Source organism: Patagioenas fasciata, chromosome 6 (genome assembly GCF_037038585.1).
Source record: "Patagioenas fasciata isolate bPatFas1 chromosome 6, bPatFas1.hap1, whole genome shotgun sequence".
Taxonomy (NCBI): Eukaryota; Metazoa; Chordata; class Aves; order Columbiformes; family Columbidae; genus Patagioenas; species Patagioenas fasciata.
The window spans coordinates 34,459,348-34,486,420 of record NC_092525.1 but is presented as its reverse complement, the minus strand read 5'-3'; the positions used below and the strand labels follow the sequence as shown (position 1 = coordinate 34,486,420).

Here is a 27,073-nt window from a genome sequence, read left to right as displayed (position 1 = left end):
TGTAGAGCAACGGTTTATTAACAGCTCGAACCCAGCGGTGGGTGTCCAGAATTCTTTTCAAGATCTCAAAATAGCTAGAGAAAAAGGATCTCCTGAAGGGGACAGAGCCACATCCCCGCTACTGTCACAGGCAGCCTGGGCTGGCACCAACACCCAAAAAAGAGGGGTCCCCATAAAGCCGGGTGTCACGCCGGGCATGGCTTTTGCTGACAGGAACATCCCGTGTGAGCAGAAACTCTGCTCACGACATCCTCAGATTTCTGGTCTAGCCTCATCTGTGCCTGCAGGTCGAGAGTGGAGTCTGTAAATGAGAAAAGGGGAAAAAGAAGGGGGGTTTATACATCGAGGTATTCAGGTGTTAGTTTGGTCAACCTCATGGTTTTCCACGGAATTCCGGTTGGACACACTGGCTGTGCTCTGCCCAAGGGCCTGTTCTGCAGACTCACCAGCCGGCACACAGTGGAAGCCCACGGAGACAGAAACAGTGCTGGTCGCTGAACAACCTTCTGCACAGTGCAGAACTGGCTCCACGGAGAAGCATTTCACTGCCTTCTTCTCAAATGCAACTGGCTTCTCGATTTTGACAAATTTGCGCTGCAGCTTGCAAGCTATGAAACATGAATTCTCTTAAAGCACCTACAGAATTTATATAAATAACTTTTTGGACTTAATATGTAGAATTAGCAAAAACTAAGACCAATGGATGAACCAAGTGACACAAGCTACATGAAACTAATCTGATTAAAGTGCATCGGTTTTCTGTCACTGGCTTAGGCTGCGAGAAATCCAGGCATGTGGGGCACAGTCCCAAGGATTGAGGTTTGCCAAATAGGAGCCAGGTAGGACATAGGTGTCCAAATCCAAAAAGATGCATGTGAAAACCTTGGTCAACTGACACTCAAACTATGTCAGCACTTCATTTAGGGGCAGCAGTGGCTCCTAGACATCCATATATCACACTTCTGCACTGTGCCTCACATCGCACCTGCCTTGCCATGGCTGTGTAGCTTAGCCCTTAAGCCTCTAAGATCCAGGCTTTCCCGGACCAGTGCACCCAGGGAAGCTCGATCCAAGAATATATTCCAAAAATGCCACCATGTGCCCAGAGGGTTGTGTTCCACACAAAATGTGGTGCACCCTAATGTTATCCAGATGTTAATGCTTTTGTATAGGACCTGGATGGAAAGAACAATCATCCCTGGGCTGAAGTTTCAGATTAAGTTCATCTTCAGCCTGAGGAAATTAAAACAGGTGTTTCCCTTCTTGAATGTCCTCGAGTTTGATAGCCAAAGCTAGATTTATTTATTTTATTTATGTATCTATCTATGTATTTATTTATTTCTGGGAAACCAAAAGCCTGGACTTAACAGAATGGAAATAAAGAATGAAACTACTAAGGGTGACTTAAGATGTCTTTTGTCAATAGTGAAACTACCTACTTTTCATACTAACTTATCATCTTAGTTTTAAGTTTGTAGTTTTATCTAGAACACACAAACTTCAGATAACTACATAGTGCATAAGAAGCTGGTATGAAAATACAACAAAACCAGAACTTGCAGTGAGCAACCAAACTCAGGAAAAACAGGTGAGTTTTTTTAGTCTATGGCCACTAATCACAAAAACAGTGAAAACCAAGATGATTGTGCTATAATTAATATAGATTATGTATTCATGTGACCAATTAATTAGTCAAAGGCAATGACATTAATATATGTTAGAATCTAGTACCTCCAGCACAGGTGTCTTCTGAGATGATCCAGGATTGACCAAAACTCACTGGATCTTTAGCTAAATATCCACTGGGCATTTGATATTCCCTTTCCTTCTCAGCATCATATTTTCCACATACACCACACGTTTTTCCAGCCATCCAGAAAGCAACCTGAATCTTTGTGGAAATATATAAAAGATGTAGTTAAATGTTTTTCTTCTAAAAATAAAACCACTGAAAATAATTTTTAAAATACCTCAAATCTACGCCCATCATAATATAGTTCCTCTATGCCATAGTCTGGGGCTTTTAGTGACAGACCTTCCTTTTTGCTGCTGATCAGCATGCTTGCATCTGCAACAAAAGAGCAAAAAGGAGTTTCTTTTAGAAGGAAGTTATTGTTTTCAGTTCCAGCCTGAAGCACTTGGTTCCTGGGGACTTAATGCAGGCTCTAATGTATGTTGAAAGAGATGGGGAAATGAGAGAGACCGTAGTGGCCCCTACCCTGTGACAAGGGTGGTTGTAGCCAGGGGACATCTAGATGCTTGTTCTCTGAGTCCCTGTGATCAGCACAAGTACTGCATTACTTGTTTGGTGCAGACATGCACAGGATTAGCATCTCTTTCTTCGCTTGTCTTTTTTGTCACCCCTCACGAAAGCTAGCATGAAGATATGTTAAAATCACTTAATTGTTTCTCAAATTAGGCCGACCTTTATCTTGAGAGGTGTTGGCAGCATCACGTCCTCTCCTTCTTCAAAAGATCAGAAAAGCTTAAATGAAATACAAAGATGAGTTGCTTACCAGAATTAGATGTATATGGGACATCTGTTGGGGCTTGAACACCATTAATCTTCAACTGGATGAGTCCATTGGAAACATACATGTCAACCTCACTTTAAGTAAAGGAAATTAGTATAAAACAAATGCTTCTCTTTCACCCTGCTCAGCTCACAATTTCTAGTCTTGGTAGAAGCAGTGCTGCAGGATGCTCATATCATTCTGGTATGAATCACCTGCCACCCTCTGGGAGGCAGATTGTGAGAGCCCAGGAGAGCATGGCAGGAGCACTCACAGCACCCCTCCCTGGCCTGGCTCATCTCTGAGCGTCCGCTTGTGGCCACGGTTCAGGCAGGAAAACGCCAGGCTACAGGGACCCTTGCTGCAAAACGATATAATTGCTGTTACGTTTGCATAAGTTGGAGGTGCTTTACATTTCGAGGGAAGATTGGATTCCCCTCAGTGGTTCTCTTACATCCTGCATTATTCTGTGCATTGTAGTATTTTCTTCTGGGCAGTGTTTGCTCTAATGAGGAAATATGAAGCTGAAGCACATCAAAAGGACATCCATACAGTTGTATTAAAAGATCAGGGATGATACAGTGACAAGGAATGTCTTTATCACAAAAGATACAGTCTATAAAACAAGCATCCTTCTGTTCTTCCACAGAACAGGTGCAAGGAATGCTAGTTTCTCTCTGTTTCTCTAACATTATGGCACAGTTAGGCACACAGTTTCCATAAATAAATAATTACTTCTAATGAAATCCTACGGATCAAAGCCTATCTATGTGCTTTGAAGAATAATCCCTATGATGATTTTGGTATGCATAATCCCATGCAATTTAGAGTATCAGACTATACTTTTAAAGAGGAACCTCTGATGGCGGAGGTGATTGCTCCAAGATGAAACAAAATGGGTCTTCAGTTAATTTCAAATGCATTAGAACATTGTGCACCAACGAAGGGATGACCAAAGAGAGTGCTTCTAATCTGGGATGAGTAATTCCCTTTTTAGCCATGTCCACTTCTCAACATCTCTGCTGAGATGATTGTGAGTGCTAATTAGTTCTAATTATTAGCTTAGTGTAGGAGGCCAGACTAAATTATTACAATAGTCCTGTTTAGATTGATAGTTTGTGTCTACTTAATTACTAAGAACTGAAATGAGATGTCTAAATACTAACAAATTAATGAAGAATTTTGAGCAGTAAAGATTTTAGGTTACTGTGACCCTCAGATATATTTCAGAAGCACTTTTGAAAGACAAAGTCCCAAATCCCAGTGACACTCCTAGAAATCTTTCCATTAACATCCATAATTCTTGCATGACTCATGCTAGCACAAATGTGCCCTAACAATCTGCTCTTCCCTTTTTTAGCATATTCAGCTTGACATCTATTTGTCGTCAAGTTTGCAATTACTTACTGGCTGGCAAGTCTGACATTTATTGCTGTAAAGTCAGAAGACTCTTCAGGTCTTTTCATCATCACCAGGAATTTCAGTTCTGGACTACAGTCCTGCACCAAAATGTGGTAGCAATTTGCAGGCATTGAATAGTTAAATCTAACTCCATTGAAGGTTGTGATTTTATTCTGGAAAACTGAACAACGAGCTGAAAAAAACCCAAACCAACAGTCAAAAGCAAGCCTTTTATAATTTTTATAAGGCAGTTATTCTATTTTAGATTTGCAATTAAAAAAAAAAAAAAAAAAAGACCAATTTCTGCTTTTACTTATTCCCACATAAAAGCAAAATGATTCCTTCAAATTAAATATCGGATTTGTAGTTGCACAAAAGCAAAACTTTGCAAGTCCTCAGACAGGAACACAACCCACTCATGATTCAATCGTTGCATGAGATAAATTCTGCTCACAGCTGGTGCAACTCTGTTTGTGGCCTTTTGGCTTTTGTAACTTTCTTGCAGTCGAAAGAATTCCTCAAATGTTGTTAACAATTCACATGTCATTAACACTAGAGGAAATTCACGAAAATGCTGCTACCTTTGAGTCATAACCAAGATGAGGAAGAAAGATGAGGAGGAAAAAAGCCACAATAAAGTAAACTTCTCCCTTTTTAACTCTAGCAGTATATTATTGGAAATCCTACCGGCTCTGATTAGAAGTTATTTTACAACAGTTTTAATTACTATCGACTAGTTTTGGTGTTTACCAAAGAAACATAGACAGATATGATATTAGCCCACTGATTTCAAGCAAAATGTGACTCCTTATCCCAGGATTACATAAAACTTTTCCATTTAAAATTTACCCTAAGTAAGTAAATGTGATTAGTTCTTAATGCAACATTAATGAATCAATAATCCCTTCAAAATCAAGTGCAGGAGGCAAAATTAATGTGTATACTTTTGAAACTGGTTTAGCTTCTACGTAACAGCACAAACAAAGCAGAGCACCCCAAATCTGATAACACTTAGATGTCCCTTTCATAATTTTTTAATTTTTTTTTCCTTCACAGATAATCTCTACAGTGAAGCTGAATTGGCTGCATTTGGGAATGGATGCATTTGGAATCACTATTTGAAATGGAACTCAATATTTAATCTTACTAATATGTGTTTCCTTTTCTTTACGTCTTTGCAGCCTCAAACATTTTCATACAGGTGGGTTTATTTCTGTCTGAGGTCCAACTGATTTTTTTAGTGAATGCAAAATAATTTCAAGCTATGTCAAAAGTATAAATCGTATTTACAAGACCTGCAAACCAACCAATGCTTGTGTAGATAGTTCATTGCTGACCTTTAAGGTTTTCAAGGATTGAAAGAGTTGCTTGGGAAAAGACATTCCAGTCAGGGGGTGGCACTATTGGAATCGGAGTACCTGGGCTTGAAGGGAATGGCAGGGGAAGCCTGATGGCTCTGTTGTAAATTGTGAGCTGAAAGTTAGAAAATAAACATGAATGTAAAAGCAAAATACAATGTAGAGATGAGATAATGTTTTTCTATAATGTTCAAAGAGGACTGTAATGACTGAAATCTAAATTAGAATCTAGATTTAGGTCTGAGCTAAAAAGAAGTCAAGTCTTCTGTCTATGGCATGAAATAGTTCTACAGTTTGGCGCATCTGCAACCTATAGCATAGCAGTGCTATAAATGAAGTTTGACATTCATCAACTTAGAGCTTTTTGAGCTGTACATCACATTTTTCACAGTATGAACAGTTTGCTTGCCTGAGATAGACACCCTCTCCTTGCCCATACATTGAGGGCAGCTATCTGGCTGTTGTGCTTCTCTACAGCCTGATTTCATTATCTTTTCCAAGACATGGGAAAACCTATCATCTTCCTGAAGATTTGGAGAGGCATTATCTTTTTAATAAGTTATTATCTATATGCTGTCAATCATTACGGTTGATTTGTAGCCTGTTTCTTATTTCATGTGTTTGCGTACTTCATGAAAGAGAAATATGTTTAAAGGTATTTTCTTAATGGAACCGATCATGTGAATATAATGTCCTTGTGGTGGGAGTTTCTTTACAGTTTAATAAATTAAAAATAAAAAAAAATCAGTGGGTTAAAAAAGCTATTAACATTCAATTTTGTAAGCATTGAACACCCCAGGAAATAGTGGAAACAGTCACCTCAGGTAGCTTGAGGATCACATCGCAGGTTCTCGGAGATGTCAGAGCCACAACCAAGGTTGCCTGATGAGAGGGACCACGCTGTTGCCTTTGGGAATACCCAAGCACATATGCAGCTCCTGGAAGAAATGAGTATAACCTGGAAAAGGAAGTGATTACAATGATCTATCTTTGAAAAAATGTTGGTTATTACTTGCTCAGACTACAATAAAACAATATGCATTCTGTGTTAGACATGTTTTGTATGAGGGTTTGGTAACACCCGGTGGTGTGTATGGGAGGAGGGGCAGGCAGATTCTAACTATTAGTGGGTGAAACAGTCTTCAAGAGACTGGACGACAGAGTGAGGCGGGAAGAGAAGTATAGCCAACTTGTTTTAAACACGTTCAGAGTTAAAAATAGGCACTGACTATATAAAACCCAAAATACTAATGTGCAAAAAATAGAGGACCTCATATTAATGTGTCAGTCCTGCAGCGGTAACTTTTAGCAAGGATCCTCTGCCCACTAAGATTGTCAATGAGCAGACAGAGGGATGTCTATGATTGGCTTCCCTTACAGGTTTGGGACTCAAATAGAGAAAACCAGAAAATATTCCTAAAAAAAAAAAAAAAAAAAAAAAGCATAATCTCAGAACAGATAAAAAAAGCTGCAGGATAGTCAATTGAATAGTTTCATCCCCTCTAATTAGGGCAGATAGACAGTATATGGATAGACACATATATGAACTGAGTCCAGCAGTTACAGTTTTCTTATGCTGAGTGTCACACAACATTTGCTATTTAGTGTGCAATAAGCTTTGTGGGAGGTGTTTGTATTGTCTTCTCCAGAAGCCGGAGGTAAGGTGCTTATGTTACTTACTCTCCCTATATAATCAGTAAGAGACAGTTTCCTTTAGAGAACCAAGGCTGGGCTTCTGCTCTGTGCCTTCATCAATTAGGAAGCATCAGGAGACCAATTGCCTAATTCGGGCACTTTAAATTTGAAGTCTACAATAGATTAGGTGAATCACATAACCTCCTTTGTTTCAAGTGGTTTTCCTGCAAACTAAAATGCACTATGCTTTGAGGGAATGAATACACAGAAAAAAAGGGACATGTACAATCTGATTTTATAATATCCTACTGATTAGTGAGAATTTTTCCAGCTCAGAAATTTCAGAACTGAATCTGTAATTATCTGGAGCATTAACACAGGTGAATTTTTCAAAAACGAAAGTAAAATCTCACCATCTTGCAGTTGTTTGGACTATTGAAGGTACTTTTGGCCACTCCAACTTCGTCTGCATAGCTGGATAAGCAGCAAGTTGTCCTGTTGCAATCTGAGCAGCAATCTGGTAGTCCTGGCAATCTTTACCCCATTTAAGAGAACCCTAGTAGAGGGGAATATGTATGTTTTTGTATAAAACACAGTAAGATCATTGTATTTTATTTACATTTCAGATGATCATTATTTTAAACTTACCAATACTTCATGGGAATTTACTACTGAAGCATCAGCACAGAGTTTCCATCTACTTGATCCTGCGATGCTTGAAACGAACATCTGCATCCTCGATCTCATGGATTGCATGTCAGTGTACAGCACAAGCTGTAATCCTGTTGGCTGCTCGTTTCTGCCCATGGCACGAAGGACTGCAGCCAGTATTGGTGGCTTGCTGTCTCCCAGGAATTTAGACTTAATTCAGCAGAGAGGAAATAGAGACCAAAGACATAGGCAACGTATTAAAAATACTATATTAAAACCACAGATAAAAAGTATTTGTAAAGGAGAAGTTTAATTCAAGAAGACTTTTTATGTGAGGTACGGGCCAGCATCACAGGTCATCGCTCAGTCTGTTCAGTTCAATGTAGTTCTGTCACAGCCTTTCAAGAGAGAGCTGTCGTGACCTGTGTAAGTAGAACAGTAGTGTTGGGACGCATTTTGTAGAGTAATTTCAGTGTAAAAAAGGAAGTATGGAGTAGGATACTGCTGAATAAAGAATCAATATTACCAAGCTTGGCACAGCTGTCTTACCTACCTGTAGTTTAGCTAACAGTCTTTTTGATAAAACTCAGCCCCCCATTTAAAACCCTGACAATTTGTGTTGACAGAGGGATCTGTTCGGTGCGGTCCAGCTCGCACGAGGAGCAGCACATGGCCCGTTCGTAGTTGGAGCCCTGTGCCCAGCAGTGGCCGTGACGGTCCCACTGGAGCTCTGGGGCAGGAGTGCCCCTGGCCAGGATTGCTGTGGGGCAGCAGATCCTCCCTGTGTTGCCAGGTCTGAGTGACAAAGACCCACAGAAGCATTGTGGGAGATGGAGCTGGCCAGGGCTTAGGGGCAAACAGGGAAAGAGCAAGGCTCTGGCTGAGGAAGAGGGTGTATGTGGCGAGAGCACTGGGGAAGACTGGGAAGAGTTCAGAGAGGTAGTAGTGTGGTGAAAAGGTGGACAAGAGGTGAGTTCAGGTTATGTGGGCATGGGTGGGGGAGATGGTAGATCTGGTTGCCTTTTTTCCACTAGCTACTTGCACTAACAACTGGGAGCTGCTGGTGTAGAAGGGGTCTCTTGGCCAATTATGGTTTACTATTTTGTAATTATGTAGGTCCTTATCTGAAATGTGTGAAATTTTCCATTAATGAAATCTGCTCTGGTTTCCATCAGTTCTTAGAACAGATCTTACAGAAGGACCAGGTACTATGTACTATGTACCATGCAGTCATTTCTGAATAAACACCTGGATTGCTCTCAAAGTTGGAGCATTGCTGCAAAATCAAGGTCTTTTCAAAGGCCTTTTATGCTCCTGCTAACACGAACAGAAGTACTTGGCAGTGAAGTCTTAAGGAACAAATGAGTGGCAGAGTCAAGTCCTGAACTTCTGCAGAGAGCTGTGCAATACAAAACGTATCTGAAACCAGTTTCTGATCAAGCAGATCAGCACTTCTAAAGCGTTCTCATTTTTATAGTGAATTGTTTACCTAGTAACACAGATTTCAACAGATGCAGCAATATGTTGCAGTTGCATTTTAAAATGTAGCCTGTATTAAGTGACTATTTAAAACCATTCAATAGCTATCCAGTGTGCTCACCTCCATAAAACAGGAAACCATTCATTTTCTTTCTATATATTATCTAATATGCTAAATCACCATACTTTTCCTATTCTGTTATGAACATACGATAACTGGAAATCTAAAGTAAGTGTTTTCATTTCTTGGAGATTAAGAAACTCACCTGAGACATGGCTGTAGAGTTACCTTCACCACTAGCTGAAGAAGAGGAGCTGATGCTGCTGTTTAGGACTTCCTTTTCTGGGTCCTGCAGAAGCAGAGAATCGTCTTGAAGTGAGTTGTTTGCCACTGGAAGTTGTCATAGAATTAATCTATCATATTTTTACTATCACAAAACTAAGCTCTAATTGCAGCAAAGCTAGTGAAAGCAGTTGTAGGTCCTGCTCACCACATAAGCAGTAAATGTACCTGTTCGTCGGCTGACTTGAACCAAAACCGGAAAACAGGTAGATTTGCCTGTGAAAATAGATAGCTTGTAAGAAAAGAGAAGACAAAGGACTAACTTTTGAGAAATGCATTAAAACGTTCAGTATTGAGAACAGAAAAAAGGCAAAACAAAATTTTTTTTTTAAAACATTTTAGACTGAAATCTTCTGAAACGTTAAACTTCTGAAGTGCTTCAGAGAACCAGAGCGGTTAAAAAGGGGGAAAAGCTCTGCTAGTTGGTTACCTTGTCCATCCTGCAGCAAACAGCCACCCCCAACAGTCTGTGTTCTCTTTCTTTGGTCCGTGCTCTATGGCACAATTTCCTGATGTACAAAAACATTCACTGCAAGAAATGTAAAAAGCTGCAGCCTGGGTCATTTACCTGTTGGTGGTCCCCACTGCAGTGCCTGTCTCCAGGGTGGTCTCTGCTGCTGCTGTAGCTGTTGCTGCTGGCAGAGCTGACACTGCTGCTGCTCCTGCTGCGGCTGCCACGCTTCTTCCCAGACTGCCTGCTGTCATCTTTCTTGTGTTCATTTCCAGGCTCTTTACTATCAGCAGAGGAAGCAGTGGAAGAAGAGGATGAACTGGAGAGGGGGGCTGCACCAGGCCCTGCCCAGAGATCTGTATCTGCAGCCTTGTGTTTTCTCTCAATCCGTTTTGTATGGATCCGTGTTTTATTTGAGTCCTACAAAAACAAGTCAAAGCGTTATGAACGTATAGCTTGTTCTGTAATGTTTCTCTGAGTGTCAGACAAACTGTTCACCACAGGCGTTCAAGGAAATACAACTTTCTGGCCCCACATGCTGTGGAACTTGCACCAGAATTCACCTAGTCCCATTCCCACCAGCCAAAATCCTTGCTTTCCCATGCCAGTTTTCCACACCAGAAACCCTTGGCTTCATTTATAGGAAAATATTTCGCTCTCTGATACTCAGAGTCTCTTACCTTGAACATATTTTCAATGCCTAGAATCTTCTTCAGTTTAGCTTGAATGTCCTCATATGGAGACGTGACATCCTCTTCCTTAGACCCTGAGCTTGCTACATCAATTATTTTGGAAGCTGCTTTGGATCCTGCCTGAATCTCCAGCTGTATTTTGTCAATATCAGCATCTGTATGAACTAAAGTAAAGATACTTACATTCCAGGGTTGTGCTGCCTGGGCAGCATTCACAGAGGTTGACAAGAAAAACTGGTTGTAATGACTGTACCTGGTTTCAAAACTATTTTGGCTTCAAATTCTCCAACTAATTTGTGCAGATAGGTATTACTTAAGAAAGCAGAATACTGTGACTTTAGGCTGAGACAAGCAGAACATCCCAAATTCTCAGATTCTCTACAGAAGACATGTGTATAAAATCTTCCTCGCAAGCTAAGGTGGTATGCCTCTTCTGACCCTTGCTGGTATCCTTCGGATATCACACTAGGAATACTGCTTTGCTGCATTAAACAGAAATAGAACAAAAAAAAATATTTTCCACAAAAAATTATCACAGCTCCTAAAATCTTTCCTCCTATTAATGAAGAAAACTTTGACAGTCTTGCTTAAGTAAGGAAGCACTGCTCAAAATTAGAGATCTGAGCAGTGGAAGGAGTAGGGTTTCCTCCAAAGTGCTCTGTGGAAGAGGACATCTCCTGCCCAACCTTTCTCGGGCAGTTTTTCACAAACATCCCAATGAGAACCTGCAGGGCTCTCTGGAGGGGTTATTTCTCTCGGTCAGTTTTGGGCTACAAGTCCTCCTGTTGCTAGTCAACCTTCCCACACCAGCCTCAGAAGCTGAAGAGCAGCAGGAATTACCTCAGTATTCGTGAACAGAAATGTATAACCTGCCCAAAACCCATCTTTTCCACATTGCTCCGGCTTGGGAAAAAAGGGATATTGTACAAAGGATATGAATTTCACACACCTTCCCCATGACTATAAAGAAAGAGGAAGGCATGGTGTTGAAGCACGCTACCGGCATGAGATGATGAGGATGAGCGGGCTGTGAATTATCGTGTCTTGAGCCCGTTGGGACCTACGTCAGCCTTGGTTTGGGATATGTCAGGTGCCTGTGGAATTCCACAGCGTCTGTGATCTGGCCAGCCAGCTGCTTTGTTGGGGTGCTCAGCCCCTTTGAGGAGCTGCCTGTGCTCTACCTGTCTGCAAAAGAGATTCTGAGGGGCCTCCTTACCTTCCAGTTGCCAGGTTTTGAAGACCTTTCTGATGGCTGAAATGGCTGGCCAGAGATGATTGGTGCTTTTCCTCTGGGGAGAAGCTGGGATTTCTTTTCAGAGTCTACTTCTTCCATGTTCCTTGAAATAGCATAAGCTTCACTCCTGTGAAGGTGATAAATGGCACACAAGTAACATCTTCTGATTTTGCTGGTGCAAACAAAGACAATACTAAGCCTTATTTGGCTGCCAAAGTATGGCAGAGCCTAACAAGGAGTTGTATGTTCATGATTTTATAACAGTGAGCTCACAATCAGTAACATATAATAAGCCAAATGCAACAAGCTCCTCTGTACCTCACAGCTGCAAGCTCAACCTCCTGATGGCAGGGAGGGGCTTCGGTCTTCAAATTTTTCTCCTTCATATTTATCATGGCATCAAATTTCATTGCAGTGTTGGCATAGAACTCTGCATGGAATTCAAGACCACTCTGAAAGTATTGTGTATTAATCCCCATCATTGCAATCATATGAAAATATGCCCTGAAAGAGTGGAAATAAAAACACGCATAGTTACAGAGTAATATGCATATATTTAACTTTGAAATGCAAACCACATTTTCACACTGTTCTGTTTATTGTAAGAGCCAGTGCTGACGGATGAGGAGATGTATCGTAACACAATAGAAAAAAGTTGAAATGCCACTGGAAAAGGTGAAGGGATTTGTCTGATGAACGAAGGTAACGTGGATCCTTTCACTGCTTTGTCACTGATACATTGCTTGAGGACAAGCCAATGCCAAAATCTTCTAGCTTCAGATTCTGTCTAGTTCATTATCACTATTGTTACTACTATTATTATTACTAGTACTGTTGTGTTTGCTTTTGGTTTTGCAGATCCAGAAGCATTTCCCTTTCTCCATGAAATCCCCCCAGCTTGTGCCAGGTGGCGATGCAATTCTACGCTGAACTTGTAGAAGCCTGTTCATACTTAAGCAAATATATCTTTATAGCTTAGTATCTTAGTCACTTAACAGGTAGAAATGTGAGCATTTTTAGCACTGGTAGAACAGCATAGCATGCCAAGGGATACGGTGCACATTGCTACGTTTTCAGGTTCATAAAGCATCAGATAATTCCTCATGACTTCTCTGCTCTGGACTAGTACAGCTGTCCCAAATCTGGGACAAGGGAGACAACAACATGCAGTCACGTATCTATTTAAAATATAAATATAAATGCTTCTGTGTGTATGTGAAAACATATGCCCTTTTTACTTTGACTTGATGTCGGCATGAACATCCATGTTGGTTTCCAACAACTGTGAAGGTCTAAAATTGTCAGATAACGGTGGTGATGTCTGTATATCCACTGCAAAAGACAGACAGGAATAATGAACAAAGGATAGGAAAAGCTGGAGATCCAGTTTTCTCAATAGGCATAGTAGTTAACACATGGGCAGTGCTTTTACATTTTGGAATACTGCACATGATTATTTAAAGATTACTACTCCAAACCAGAGTTACAGAAATATGTCCCAGGTGAAACATACTAATTATTTCTCAAATCCTTTGGAGTTGCTGAACAGTAATGTTTCCCCATTTTCAAGATCACAGAGGGATTTAATTTCATCAGGGGGGTCGGACCCACAATTATTGTGGGGAAATTGCATGGTTTGGCATCTCAAGCTCACCGTCGGCCGCACCCTGGGCCAGCGCGGTGCCACACAGCCCGAGCTCCAGCGGCATGCCAAGCACCGTGGGGACGATGTGCCGCAGCTCGCCCACCATTGCTGGCAGTGTCCATCGGCCTGAAATGCCTCGCTGCACCTCTTCCACCACTTTTTTCAGCACCAGCTGCCTGTTTGATGATCCAGTTAGACTCTGAAAACAGGGAAATATGTAAGTAGATAAGAAGAGACAGGGAAAAGAAATCATTCATCATTGCAGACAAATAGACAACAGCCTTGTAACTACCATCATGGTCTGTTGAATGGCATCTTTATCAACATCAACAAAGGCGATCTCTTGGCCCAGTATTTTGATGTAAGCGGACAACATAGGGTCTTCAGGAGGCAGTTCTTTCCATCCCAAAAGCTGTGATGTTAAGGGGAGATGGGGAGAAAGGGAAGAAACAGATAGTGTCACTTAAAATACAGTAATGTATTAACAAAGAGTAGATCCCACCTGAAGGATGCTAGCCTTGGCTCCTTAGCTGAAAAGTTAATCGGCATCATACAGATCTGAACCAATGTGACCTTTCTTATGTTGCATGACTGACTTCAGTGGGAGTTTCCCCATGTAAAGATGAGGTAAGGACTTGGTAATTTCTGCTGCTGTAAGTAGTGGGTGACACCTGAGGACTCATGAACAAAAATCTTATTCAATAATAATTTTAAAAGGGAAGAGCAACCAGTTACTGTATTTTAACATACACTTTAAACCACACAAATTTTGGCTACCAGAATTATCATCATCTTTTGTACTGTACATTAAGGGCTGACATATCTTGAGTGAAAAAATGGCATCTGTTGACAGTTCAATGTAAGTACATCTTTCCGTGACCAAACAGGATGACAGACTCCTTTCTCACTGAAACATCAAAGGGTTGGCTTGATGGGCAGGTGATGCAACCCCAGTGCTAACAGGAGCTGTGTATTGCAAACAAATGAGAAGAGTACGTAGAGACACACCGTTTTGCTGAGTTCCTTCAGTGCCTTGTGTGTATCATACTCAGCAAAGGGAATATTCTGCTTCCTGATGAGCTTGGTTAGGCCTCGTGACCGGAGAGCCACCTGTAGGAAACAGTATCAGGCATCACAGCCCAAGCACAAGAGAGCCCAAAAAACCTTTGTACTTGGTATTAACCTCAACAGAGGCTACTCTAAATGCATACTTCATCAAGTCATGGCACTTACAAGGCTATGTCTACCTGTCAGATGAGTGCAGGCTATGGCTGCAGATGCTGAGGATGTGCTGAGCCAGCTTTGAATTAGTCAGCAGGGATAATTTCAGGGCAGCGCAGAGCTCAGCCCAGTTGCAAAGTTTGCCTAAGAAGCTGAAGAAATGCCTGCATGCTGTTACATGGAGCTTCATGCTGCCCTGGCTGCTCTGCTGGCTGAAATTTAATTTCTGATGCTATTTACCTGTACTTATGCAAAATATCCTAAATGCCATCTGACTTTAGGTAGGCAGATGAATGTTCTGCTGCATAAGCTTTCCTCTGCTCTCCTAGATTTTCAGACCTATACTGAACATGTTCATTGATGAATGTATGTGTCAAGAAGCCCAAATAAAAAAAGAAGCCTAAGTAAAACCATAATCATTATCCAAATTCTCTCTTCCACATCCAGCCTTGCAGTCAGAAGTGTAGTTAAACACTACACTGCAGTCCAAATGGCTTAGCAAGTAATACTATCTGTAGCTGGCTTGCATTGAATTGGTTGTTTTAATTAAATACTTACCTCGATAATATCTGTTGCAGTATTTGCATAATATCCTCTTACTTTTGTGATTATATCAGTTGGAAACATGGTGCTGGGACTGTTCATTAGATAGGTTCTCCAAATAGCACCAGCCTGATATTCAGCTATCACAGGAATAAAAAGCAGCGGAGGTTTTGGTTAAGGTCTCTGAGGTGTCTGGTGCATGCATGTAAGCCACCCCAGGTACATGCTGTAGTAGATCACAAGGGGTTCTGCCAGGATTCAGTGCCACAGGTCCTCAGGTTTGCAAACTCAAGAGAACTTTGTTCTAAGGCAGAATCAACACAACCACAGTGACTGAAGAAGGAAACCTAAATCCACGTGCAGGCATTGTTTTCCCCAGAAGTTACCCACGAAGTAGTAGAACACCCTCAGCGGATTTTGCATGTTAAGAGGCTCTTGTGCTTTGTCTGCTTCAAGAGCGGACCAAGCTCATTTGGCTATGTAAGTTGAAGCAGTGAACAAGGCACGTGGTACTCACGGGAATAATCACCAACATGAATGACCTTGCTGTAACGATAGCTCAGCCTGTCGAGTCTGGGACTCAGTAGTTTAATTGCAATGTTGCAAGCAGCAGATCTGAGTAATAAAGGGTTAAAATCATAGGAAGACAGTCAACTGTGACCAAACTCTTAGACAACTGCAAGCAAAAAATTACCATTTGCTACTAAAAAATGTACTTCTTCCTCTACTTACAGATTATAGAGCTGTGGGATTCTGCCTACTGCCAAAGCCTTCATGTGTGAATATGTGAAACTGGCCACTTGTAAGCTGGGCTCCGTCAGCAGCGAGCTGGCCATAGCTGTTACAACTGGAAGAGCAGGCTTTGTTTCAAAGAGGACAACACAAGCCATCATTCGGACATTAGGAGCAAGTGTGTTGTCCATAAAGACCTGGAGGGCAATCTCCCTTACCTAGAAGAGGAAGGGACAACCTGTGAGTACCTCATAACCCCTCAGTGAGAAGTGGTTCCTAAACCGCGCGCACGTGATCTACAGTGGATGGAGAACAAAACCATAAACAGAGACTTGAGCACGGGACCTGTCACTGAAAATGAAGATATTGGTGGGTGCACAGTAAACAGGGCTGGAAGAAACATCCACCAGTAATGAGTCCAGTGTTACAGTGACTAAAGTCACCACTTCCCCAGGATACCAGCAAGGAGAGGCTGATGTTGGGAATTTTAGTGTGGGCAAGAGGAAGACCAGTAGGTGAGAATTCAAATCACTGCCTCTAGGACTTTTGTTTAAATAATAATTTCAGTTACTTTTGCAGGGTCTTTTCTGGCAATTTTCCTCAAGGCCAACACAGCATCAGCATGAATTCTGTTTGGTAATGAAGCTGCAGCCAGGGAAAATGTTGGCAAAAACTTCAGGATGCGTTTGATACTGGCCGGCTCTCCTGCATTGCTGATGGCTTTCAGGGCCAAGGCCATGTCTTTGGCATCACCTTTGCTGACGGCTTCAGTAGCGAGGTCGTGGAGTGGCTGAAAACAGAGCAGACTCTGTTAATCTTATCAGGTAATGATCTTGTAATAATGCATAAAAATATGCATTGTCATAGCAAACAAAACAGCTACTGGTGCAAAGCCCAGAATAAAGCTGATCAGACTTTTCTCCAAGCAGAAATCTCACCATCATTATCAGGATGCCAAATGTAGAACACAGAAGCAAATTTGTTTTTTCTTCTTAGAGAGTGTTGTAACTGATTTTAAACTGTGCCTGAGACGGAGTGTAGGAGATAATCCTAGGAGGATGCCTGTACCAGAGAGTCTGTTGCAAGTTCAAGAGCAGCCGCAAGCTGATGTTGGGTTCAGTCATTCCCTGGGGCATCTGCACCAGCCCTGCCAGTTGGCAGCCCTGGGCTCTGCGCAGTTATTTTCCACTTCCAATAGCGATAGCAAGTTTACTTAAACAGTTTTGCTGTTCTGAGAAGACACATTTCTTTTCTAGTGGATTTGCTTTGTTTCATTCTTTTTTTGGATGATTTAAATACAAGTCAAACATCAGCAGGCTGTCTCAGTGCTATGGTCCTTCTGAATAAGGAACCAGAGCTGCATGGTCCAAATATAATGTCCTGAATGTTTCTGACAGTGATGTGTAATTCTGTAGCAGAGCCTCTTTGGAAGCCCTAACCAGTAACATGTCTAGAACTGTGTTTATATTAACACTTTAGTGCCTTTTTAGTAGATTTTTAAAGTATGCTCTACCTAATGTAAAAGTAGAGAGAATAATAATTATTATTTTGCTTTAATCCTAAATTTGACATACCTAAACTCAGGTTCAGGTTGTATACAGAATCCATTATCCCCACGTGCTTCTACCACTTACATTTGAAATTCTGAGCTGTTAATACCGCATTTTTAAAAGGTATCAGCTTGGTGATTCATTTTGGCTTTGCAATTTTGCAGGCAATCACAGCCAGGAGTGCGACATGTAAACAGCTAGTTACCTAATTGCCAGCATTGTGAGAGCTTAATTAGAGGCATTTAAGAAATTTCTTCACCTCTTATGAAACAAGAAATGAGAGTCACCTACCTGAAGAAGTTCATTTGGACAAAGTGAGGACTGAGCACAGTATTTATTTACCATGCTACCATAACCCAGGTAAACAAGTATTTGAAGCAGTGGTGCTTTCTGGATTTGGGGACAGGTCAGCAAACTCTGCAGAAGAAAAAAAGTAGCAGTTATTAATGTTTCTAGTGATTAGAGCTGGTATTTAGTGAAAACTATGTTTAAGAAATAAATAGATTAAATTGCTTTGGATTTTCCCCAAATATTTTCAGAAGTTAAATAAAATGCTAGCCATTCAGCTACAGTGAAAATAAACAGCCTCACTCCAGTTATACTGCGTGTACTTTAGATTTTTGGTTGCATTATATAATTTTCTTGATTTTGTCTATTTTTAAAAAATATATTTTGGCAAAAAATAAATCACTAGCAGTTTTCCTAGGATATGTGGATTTTAACATCAAATATCAAGGGCATTAAAAATGTTGGCAACAGGTGTTTTGAAACATTTTCTAAAACATTCCCTATTTTTGTTAATACTTTGCATTCTACAAATTGAGAAGGAAATATGTTATGTCTTTGACTTATAATCCTGTGAATTCACCTTTAAAAAGGAGTGAGAAGGAAATAGAAAGAAGGATGATCTGCACTCACTGAGGCAACTTCTAGGGTTTCCTTGTTGGGTGTAACAAAATGGGAGGCAAGAGGGAGAGTCGCAGCTGCTTCCCAGATGTTCAGCTTCCCATCATGAATTTTTTGCTTCAGGAATCGAAATGTGTTGGTAGCTCCAGCAGCACAGATCGCACTCAGGAACCAGGGCCTGCCAGGGAGAGAAGGATTCATTATCCCCATGGTTCAGTTGTGCCTCTGCTGGGAAATCCTGGCTGAAGGCAACACAAGTACCTGTAAGGAGGGTGGCTGGCAAACTGCACCCACAAAAACTCAATTTGATCGAGGGTCACTATACGAAGAAGTTGGACCATTTGTAAGAACTTGACTGAAGCTTCTTTAGCAGCTCCTTCCTTGTTTTTCTGAACTACTTGCCGCAGCGTTTCTGTTAACTGTGGGGAAAAACAGACAGCTGAAAGGATCAGTGTCAAAAATAATTACGTGCTGATTTGTTAACATTATAAATAATGAAAGAGTATGAAAAGTGAGCCTCTAATACCTGCAAATCTGGATTTTTAATCCTTAGTAGAGGAATTGGCATCTGGAGAAGCTCTCCTGAGAAATGATAACGAAGACTCCCCTGGTTTTGCAGCTGTGTTTTTGGTGCATGGATGGGAGTCCTTTTAATGGTGACCAAAGACAGCTCTTGTCTTCAAGGAAGAGAAAGGAATGCATTAGCAGCCTTTGACCACCCCATGTGAGTGGAGGACATGCACAGCAGTTGAAGCAGACTGAGGGGTGTCCAGCAGGGCCATTGCAATGCCCACAAACCAATCGTGCACTTCTCTGTTCATGCATTGCTCGGGATTATCTGCAAATGGCACAGGGCTGGCGAGAGCTCTCATTAGAATTTGCCAGAGTCTCTGAGAGGCTGGACAAATGTTTCAGGTGGCCCAACAAAACCCCCAAATCGCAGGTCACAAAACCTGGCTGGGCATCTCAAGGGACATACAATGTCTTGGCCCTTCGCAGCCCACGGGCCAGATACTTCTTGTTAACTCATAAATCAAAAGTCAATATGTTTTAGGCATCTTCTCCTGGCTCTGATAATCACAGCTATGCTAAGGACATGCACGGCACCTACCTTGCTTCCATGACTACCACCCCACTGGGTTCATTGAAGGGAGAGATCTGGTACAGCTGCTCGGACGTAGCAGATGTCATCAGGGCCCCCCTGTCATTGTACTTCATCTTGTAAGTGAACATTACTGTGCCCTTGATGTTTCTGACTTTCTAAAAAAGTGCAAAGACACCCACTCAGAAATACAAATGGGGGGTAGTTAATAAGTACAGACAAGCCAAACTCCCTGTGGGCGCAAGCGTGGCCCCATGCTGCTCGTACCAGGGGACAGGTGGGGCAGAGGCGGATGTATGCCATTCCCACGTTCTTCACCGCTCTCTCCTGGCAGTCCATCAGATTCTTGCTTTTGGAAATGGTGGCACGGTTGTTCTTGCCATCATCCTGAATAACATACTTGGTTTGGCAGATGCCTTCAATCCCGGCCTGGGAGTATTAATTAAACACAATGAACTTCCTACTTGAAACGACCTTGAAACAGTGATAAGTAAAATTGCATGGGAAGCATAGGCACAGTCAAGTTACTATATAATAGTAAAATGAGAATAAAAGTAAAATCAGAATGGAAAAGACAAACCTCCTGTAGTTCATACACTTTTTGTGCCTTTTTGATGGTTATTTGCATCATGTTCAGAATCCCCCTCACTAGGTTAGTGCACAGGATGGGACAGTCCTCAGGGGCATAAATACTTCCAACCCTTCCCTCAGTGTACTCAAACTTAAAGGCTTGGCTGAGACATGCAGCGATGGTCTCTGTGAGCCTTGAAGATGGAGTGAAGGGGTCCGTGGGCCAGAAGCCATTGTATTCCTCCAGCTTTGGTGATTGAATCTGTAAACAACATTAGGAAAACATTAATTGTATTCATTCAGTTTGAAACCCTGCAATAACAGGGAAACTGGGCACTTCCAGTCCATGGCCGAATACAAGCCACTTGTCCAACACCACAGGATATGTTTGCCTCCTTGGACTCGTGCTGTACCTAGGAAGCACCCTTGGAAATGCAATTTCCGTGAAAGATTTCTGCCAGAAAAATAAGATCATGCAAGTGGCATTCAAAACTTCAGCAAGTCTGGTGGAATTTGCTGGGTGAGTGAAACACTGTCCTTCAACACCTGTGCAGAAAGGACACTCGGCCGTTTTCCCCAGAAGTGTAGTGAGGTCTCCTTTCAGTCTGCAATGCAGCCAAGCCATTGGTCAAGTTGCCTGTCTGAACACACTGGGCACTATTTTGGCTGCTCCTCCTGGACCAGCATGTTTCAGGGTACCAGAGCCCCAGCACTGCTGATGGGGAAGCAGAGGCGACTGTGGGACCTTGCACAGGAGGTGGTCCAGCAGGAGCTGATGTCTCTTTGGAAGCAAATGTCATAATTTTGAGCTCATCAAGCTGTAAAACTTGCACATAAGTCCTTGACTGCTGCCTAGTGGGAAATGTGTGCCCACATGCATGTACGTCTCTAGTCACACACACATACAGTCCCACCCTTGTACATAAAAGTACATGTCCCTGCCTAGAGGGAAATGGCGTGGCTCTAGTGTTCTGTTTCATTTTAGGCATTTATAACCAGTGCTACAAGGGTGGCTTGCCTCTTGTTACATTTTCTCAAATTAAATCCTACTCAAGACTATTGTCTGCAATTGCTGAAATTATAGCAACTCCAGTGAGGTTACACAGACCCTACAATTGCAGCTGTGTGTAAAGTTTGATAATAGGTATTCGTTCACACTGTTTCAGTAATATATGCACAGGATTACAGATTGGGTAAACTCCTAGGACAAATGCTAAGAGCCCTTTTACAGCTTTCTACCTACATGGTGTCTTCTAGAACCCTTTTCTGTGGTCTTTTGTTCTATGCCAGTATTTTAAGGTATTTGGTTTAACCTTTTCAATGAGTAACAGTGCTTCCAGATCTTGATATCATTATGGCAAGCACAAGCATTGCCATTAGAATTCTTCACATTTGAATTAATGACTATGTGAAGAATATCGAAAGGAAGATAATGTAGACAGATGGGACTTTCTAACTTTATAACTGAATTCCAAAACCAAGATTTTCTCAGGCTATGGACCAGGTTGGAAAACACGGATATTTCATGCTTGAATTCTCATTTTCATATCAAGTTTAGTGTTGCCTTAGTAAAACTATTTTAAGAACATTTCTTTAAAGCAGCTGCCTGCCACATTTCTGCATGGAGATGAACCTAGGGCAGCTTTAGCCAAGGAGGCTTGGGTACTGATGGCAGCAGAGCTGAAGCAGCCCTGTCTCCCTCCAGCAGAGGTGTTGGGCTGTGAAGAAGCCTGTGGTGCTGCCTCCAGGTCACTACCCATAACCAAAAGCAGTTTGGTTACAGCTACAGACACTCCAGCTGTGCCCTCAGCTCTCCCCTGGCATGGTGTGGGGGTATGGGGTGTACAGCTCAGTGCCTGTGCCCACACCACTGCCCGCACTGGGGAAATCATCACTGCCTGAAGGAAGCTGCTTAGTCTGACATTGAGCCTCCGGGTCATCTCAGCGTTGAGAAACACGCTAAGCTTTCCTATGAGGTTGGCATCTTTTTGTCATTTATTTTGCCAGCCTGGAGGTACGAACCAAATGTCCGTAGCCGTGTGATTCAGGTGGATGAGTTTCCATGCCCGTGGTGATTTACCTGGAGAAGGTGGTCGCTGTGAGACACACGGCTGATTGCCAGCTTGCTGGTCAGCCTCACCCCCGCCATTGCCAAGCCTCTGCCAGGCAGCCCGTGCAGGATGAAGCTGTCATAGCTATACAGGTAGGTCTTACCAATAAGAAAAACAGGCTCTGTTGAAAACAAAAAACGTATATATATATAACAGAAACACCTGATTTGATGTGACTGTTGTGGTGTTACTCACAAGAACTATCACAGAAAAGAAGGGTGAGGCTGGTACTGCCGAAAAATTGATGGGCAATGCGGGGCCATAGGGGAGGGCAGCATGGAAGCTGCTCGGTGGGAGCACACTTACCCAGGTCCTGCTTCTGGCCCCCTGTGTGGGAGGAAACAGAAGGATGCATGAGAAACCCCGATCTCTGTGGATCATTTAATTTATTATTTATTTAGTGGGTATGCTAATGGTTGGCAAACAACCCCTGATGGGCTCCAGAGTGCATCCCTACAGCCCCAGGACACCAAGCCTGCACCAGCCCTACTGAATAGCTGCTGCATACTCTGCTTCTCCCTACTGCTAATCTTAGGCACATTAATAGTTTACAGCCCAAGTTATAAAAGCGCTTCCGCAAATTAAGCTGTAAATCTCCCTGAAAGGCTCGAAGGAGATGTAGTTTGCTGTGGACCACAGTAACCATCACAGCTCAGCAGTGCTGCCAAAGCTTCAACTTACCCACGATGGAGAGCACCAAGGCGAGGATGAGTCCCTTCATGCTAAAAGCAACTGAAAACTGCAGGGGAAAATGCATGGCTTTTATAGAAGAATTATTAACAGGCAGAGTGAATTTTGTTGAGTTATCAACTTTTTATCAACCACTCAAACCCTTTGAGGGAGAGGGGGTTGGGGACAATGCGCTGGCTGTTATTGCTGAGCCAAAACCATCACAATTCTGTTCTTGCCTCACCAACTAAATGCTTTGAAACTACCTTTCAAAACAAGTGCTTGAAAAAATTAAAATGTAGTTAAAGCCAAAATATTTCTTGTGTAAGAAAAACTACTAATTGTCCTTATTCATTGGAAGCACCCAGTGCTATTGCAGCCTGTGCTGACTTTGCCCAGGTGATCCTGACCTGACCAGAAGGCACACAGCTTATCTAACCGATAGCGCTCCAGCAGGATTGTGCAAAGCCCCCAGGCAGCCCCCCTGTGACACCACGCTGATGCCCTCCCTGCTGCCAGCTGGACACGCCATCACCCTCAGCACTGCCCTCTGGGGCGGGAAAGTCACCCAGTAAAATCAACTTCACGTCATTGTCACAAGGGCCATGGCTAAGCACCACAGACGTCCATCCTTCCCTCAGCTGCCTTCTCTCACATGGCTAACGTGTCAGCCGCCTTCACCGGTGCAATTAGCCATAGTGGGGTGCAGGGGAGAGTTGTCCCTGCAAGGCAGAATGTGGTGAGGCTGGTGGGCATTACAGACACAAATTTCTTGTTTTACAAAGTCTGGTTCACCCAAACTCATTTCATGTCACGCAACAAGGGGCAACATCTTCAACCCATGGTGAGGGAAATCCTGGCTCCGGGGCTTGGCCAGATCCCCCGGTCCTCCACAGCCAAGGTGTAGAGCTGGGCTCAGCCAGGGACCACAGAACCACCCACACCGCTCCTGTCAGGAACCTGCATGAGGAGGGTTATGGCAGCCCCCAGACTGAGGGTTCATGTTGGTGCCACAGCCACCATTTGCCTACCAACCTTCTCCATGGGTGAGGAACCCAAGCTGCTACCCAGCTCACTGTGGGATGGGCCTGGATTCACTTAGCTTCTCATCAACGGAGCAGTGGTTGCTATTCAAGACAGCTCAGTTTCCTCACTGCTCTTTACTTGATGTTTCTGTTTTATAATTGAGTAGTTAGGATATAATTTATAATTATAGAATCATAGTATCATTTTGGTTGGAAGAGACCCTCAAGATCATCAAGCCCAACCATTAACCTTACACTGGCACTAAACCATGTCCCTAAGAACCTCATCTATGTGCCTTTTAAACATCTCCATGGATGGTGACTCCACCACTTCCCTGGGCAGCCTGTTCCAATGTCTGACAACCCTTTCCAGGAAGAATTTTTTCCTAATACCCCATCTAAACCTCCCCTGGTGCAATTGGGGGCCATTTCCTCATGTCCTGTTGCTTGTTACTTGCGAGAGGAGACCAACACCCTCCATGTTACAACTTCCTTTCAGGTAGTGGTAGACAGTGAGAAGATCTCCCCTCAGTCTCCATTTCTCCAGGCTAAACAGCCCCAGTTCCCTCAGCCACTGTGCAAAAGACTTGTGCTCCAGACCCCTCAACAGCCTCGCCACCCTTCTTTGAACTCTTTTGTCTGGCAAACTGCGGATTCTGTTCCTAGATCAAAGATGGCATCTGCAGGATTAAAATAAAAATATTTTTCTTTCTTACCTTCAAAATATTTTGAAATACAACAAATACTTCAGCATGTTTTTACTGGCATTATATTCTGATCCTGTTTGTTTTAAACTCTTCCCTGGTAAAACTGATGGCACATGACAGAAAAGCAAAGCCATTCACACCATAAGCAGCACTAGCGAATTGTGTCATGTCTTTGGAGATTTGGTAGCTAAGGGATTTGAGTATACTGTTACTGGCAACTGAGGCTTAAAACCTAATATATTATGGCATAACTATATACAGCTAGACAGTTTTCTTTAAAAAACAACCTTGTGGTCAGCAAGGGTTCGGGGTCAGTGACAGTGCAAGCAGAAGAGTGCTGTTGTGATGGCAGATTACATGCAACAACACTTGTATTCTGTATCTCCATGTTATAACACTGTATTGCTAAAGCACCTCACTAGAACAGTGACACCATGAATTGTAACACTTATCCAGTAAAGGGTTCTCCTTGGGTGCTGTGGGGGTTGTGCCCAGCTGCAAGGGCAGGATCTCCCTGAAGCCCCTGTCCCCTCAGCCCAGGGCCTGCAGGGTCTTATTCTGACCCCACCCCTCTAGGCAGCAAATGCTGCATCCCCTGTCACCTTGGCCATGCTGCTGTCTCGGGGTGGGATTATCTCTTCTTCTGCTCCAGGTGTAGGTAAAACCTGTTGGTGAGGGCTTCAGCTTTGGGTGTTTCTTTATAGAACTGAACCCTCTTATTTTTCTAGACCGTTTCTCCAATAGGTCAAGAATGATTTCAGCTCTCAGCCTGTCTCCCAGTGCACTCACAACCATTTCAAGCTCCATGTTTCTCCAAAGGATATAACCTGAATTAAAAAGAGAAAGAAAAAAAAAAATCCAAAGAAAAATGTGAGATGATGAACAACTTCACTGTGCTCAGGACCAGCCCTGGACAGCATTTCCACAGTGTTTTCATTCAACTGTCTCCACAATGGCAGTAGGGGAGATCTCCCTACAGCCCTTTGCTAGTGGGCACCTGCAGCCGCATCCCCCCATAGCCCTGGGGATGCTCTGGCTGTCATGGTGGTTGGGTGATGCTCACCTGCAGGTCTCCTGCCAGGGCGTTACTGCTGAGCCCATCACACACCTCATGCCTCAGCACAAAGACAAGAGTCCCTCAAAGCTGTGCTCTAGCCCCAGCAGACTGGGGAGAGAGGAACCCTGTGGGCTGGACCTGCTGGAATGCTCCATGGAGCCCAGGTCCAGGATTCAGGCAAAGCCTCAGCTTCTGCTGAATTTGGCCTCAGGGGTTACCCGGGAAGGTCGAGGTTCCCATCACCACTTCCTGTGACTTCCAGGCGAGGATCAACTTCTCCCAGCTCACTGCTGTGCTGTTGCTGCCAGGCAGTGCCCAAGCACTGCCTGCTGTCAGCTCCTCATCACTTTGCAGCGCAAGGTACCATGGCAGCATTTAATCTGTATATAGCATATATGTATGTCTTTCAAACATACACCTTTTGGTACTATGAACCTTACCTTTCCAAACTATAAAACTCACATCCAAACTATAAAGAACACATACGTGCATCCATCAAAGGTACCAAAGCTGCTGGGGAAAGCAAAATGACACGATTTTTACAGAACGTTCTCAAGTGTTTTCAAAAACTAGCCAGTGATTACCTTCCCACCCCATGTGGTCATCATTAAGCACCATTTTTCTTCATTGGTTTCTACTAATTTTAAGAACCAAACAACTTGCTTCTCTTTTAATTAATTTACTGAAGACCTACACTTAAACAGCTCAGTAGGATCACATTCTGCTTTGCCTTAACTTCAATATAAAAAAATGAATGTGTTCAGTCAGTAATAAAAATGGCTCTGTGTGCGTGTATTAATTGGGAGAATGCTGATGAATTAAGACAGATAAACTTAAAAAGTATCATACTATTCCTATTGAAATTTGTGCAAAACTCTTGATGTCTTAAGCTGCCAACAATCACATTGACATCAATGGTTATGTCTCCACCACCTCCTAAGGCATTTCTTTCAAAAAACAAAGTCACCCAGCATGCACACTCATCCTGCAAGCACAGGGACACAGCAGATCTGCTGGAATCCCTTGGGCTCCAGCATTTCTGGCAGATGGACATGTCCCTCGCCATGTCCACGCAGACCTGCAGCGGGTGGGAGAAGGCAGAGCTCTGAGCCCGCCTGCTGATAGTTGCCACAGTGAGGGCTCATGCTGGGCACAGAGGCTGGGGCATCTCACCTAAAGTGCAAAGCTCTGTCTCTGCTCCAGACTCTTTGGCAGGTGGTGTATTTGGGTAATTCTACCACAACCTGTTCAGAGACCTCTGATTCACACCAGCTTCTGCATGTGGGGCATCAGGAACAAAATGTATTCTTGACTCCCTCAGAGCTGCCTTGTCCAGTGGCATGAAATTCAGGCTATTCCCTGATCTCACCATTCCCTACAGCAGCACTGGCACATCATGTAGTTATTGCAGAGCACCACGGCTGTGTTGCTGCTGCATCACACAGAGGTGACCGGTTCCTGCTCTGGGTGCACAAGAT

General features: G+C 42.9%; 1 protein-coding gene across 1 annotated transcript; it reads right to left on the bottom strand.

Moving 5' to 3' along the window:
* Positions 1–14: 14 nt before the first annotated feature.
* LOC136103853 (vitellogenin-2-like) lies at positions 15–22,858 on the bottom strand. Its single transcript, XM_065842328.2, has 35 exons — positions 22,819–22,858; positions 22,444–22,464; positions 22,107–22,258; positions 20,037–20,288; positions 19,724–19,885; positions 19,466–19,614; positions 18,881–19,031; positions 18,616–18,773; positions 18,367–18,532; positions 17,740–17,865; positions 16,470–16,688; positions 15,899–16,116; positions 15,684–15,781; positions 15,182–15,306; positions 14,411–14,512; positions 13,695–13,814; positions 13,412–13,601; positions 12,996–13,089; positions 12,076–12,261; positions 11,740–11,884; positions 10,777–11,005; positions 10,512–10,687; positions 9,949–10,251; positions 9,549–9,596; positions 9,304–9,387; positions 7,556–7,768; positions 7,321–7,463; positions 6,092–6,230; positions 5,252–5,387; positions 3,921–4,107; positions 2,513–2,608; positions 1,971–2,061; positions 1,732–1,891; positions 447–608; positions 15–301 (listed from the first exon to the last, which is right to left on the bottom strand). Exons 1-35 carry the CDS (start codon positions 22,856–22,858, stop codon positions 186–188), a joined length of 5,157 nt encoding a protein of 1,718 aa, XP_065698400.2. The 3' UTR covers positions 15–185.
* Positions 22,859–27,073: the final 4,215 nt, after the last annotated feature.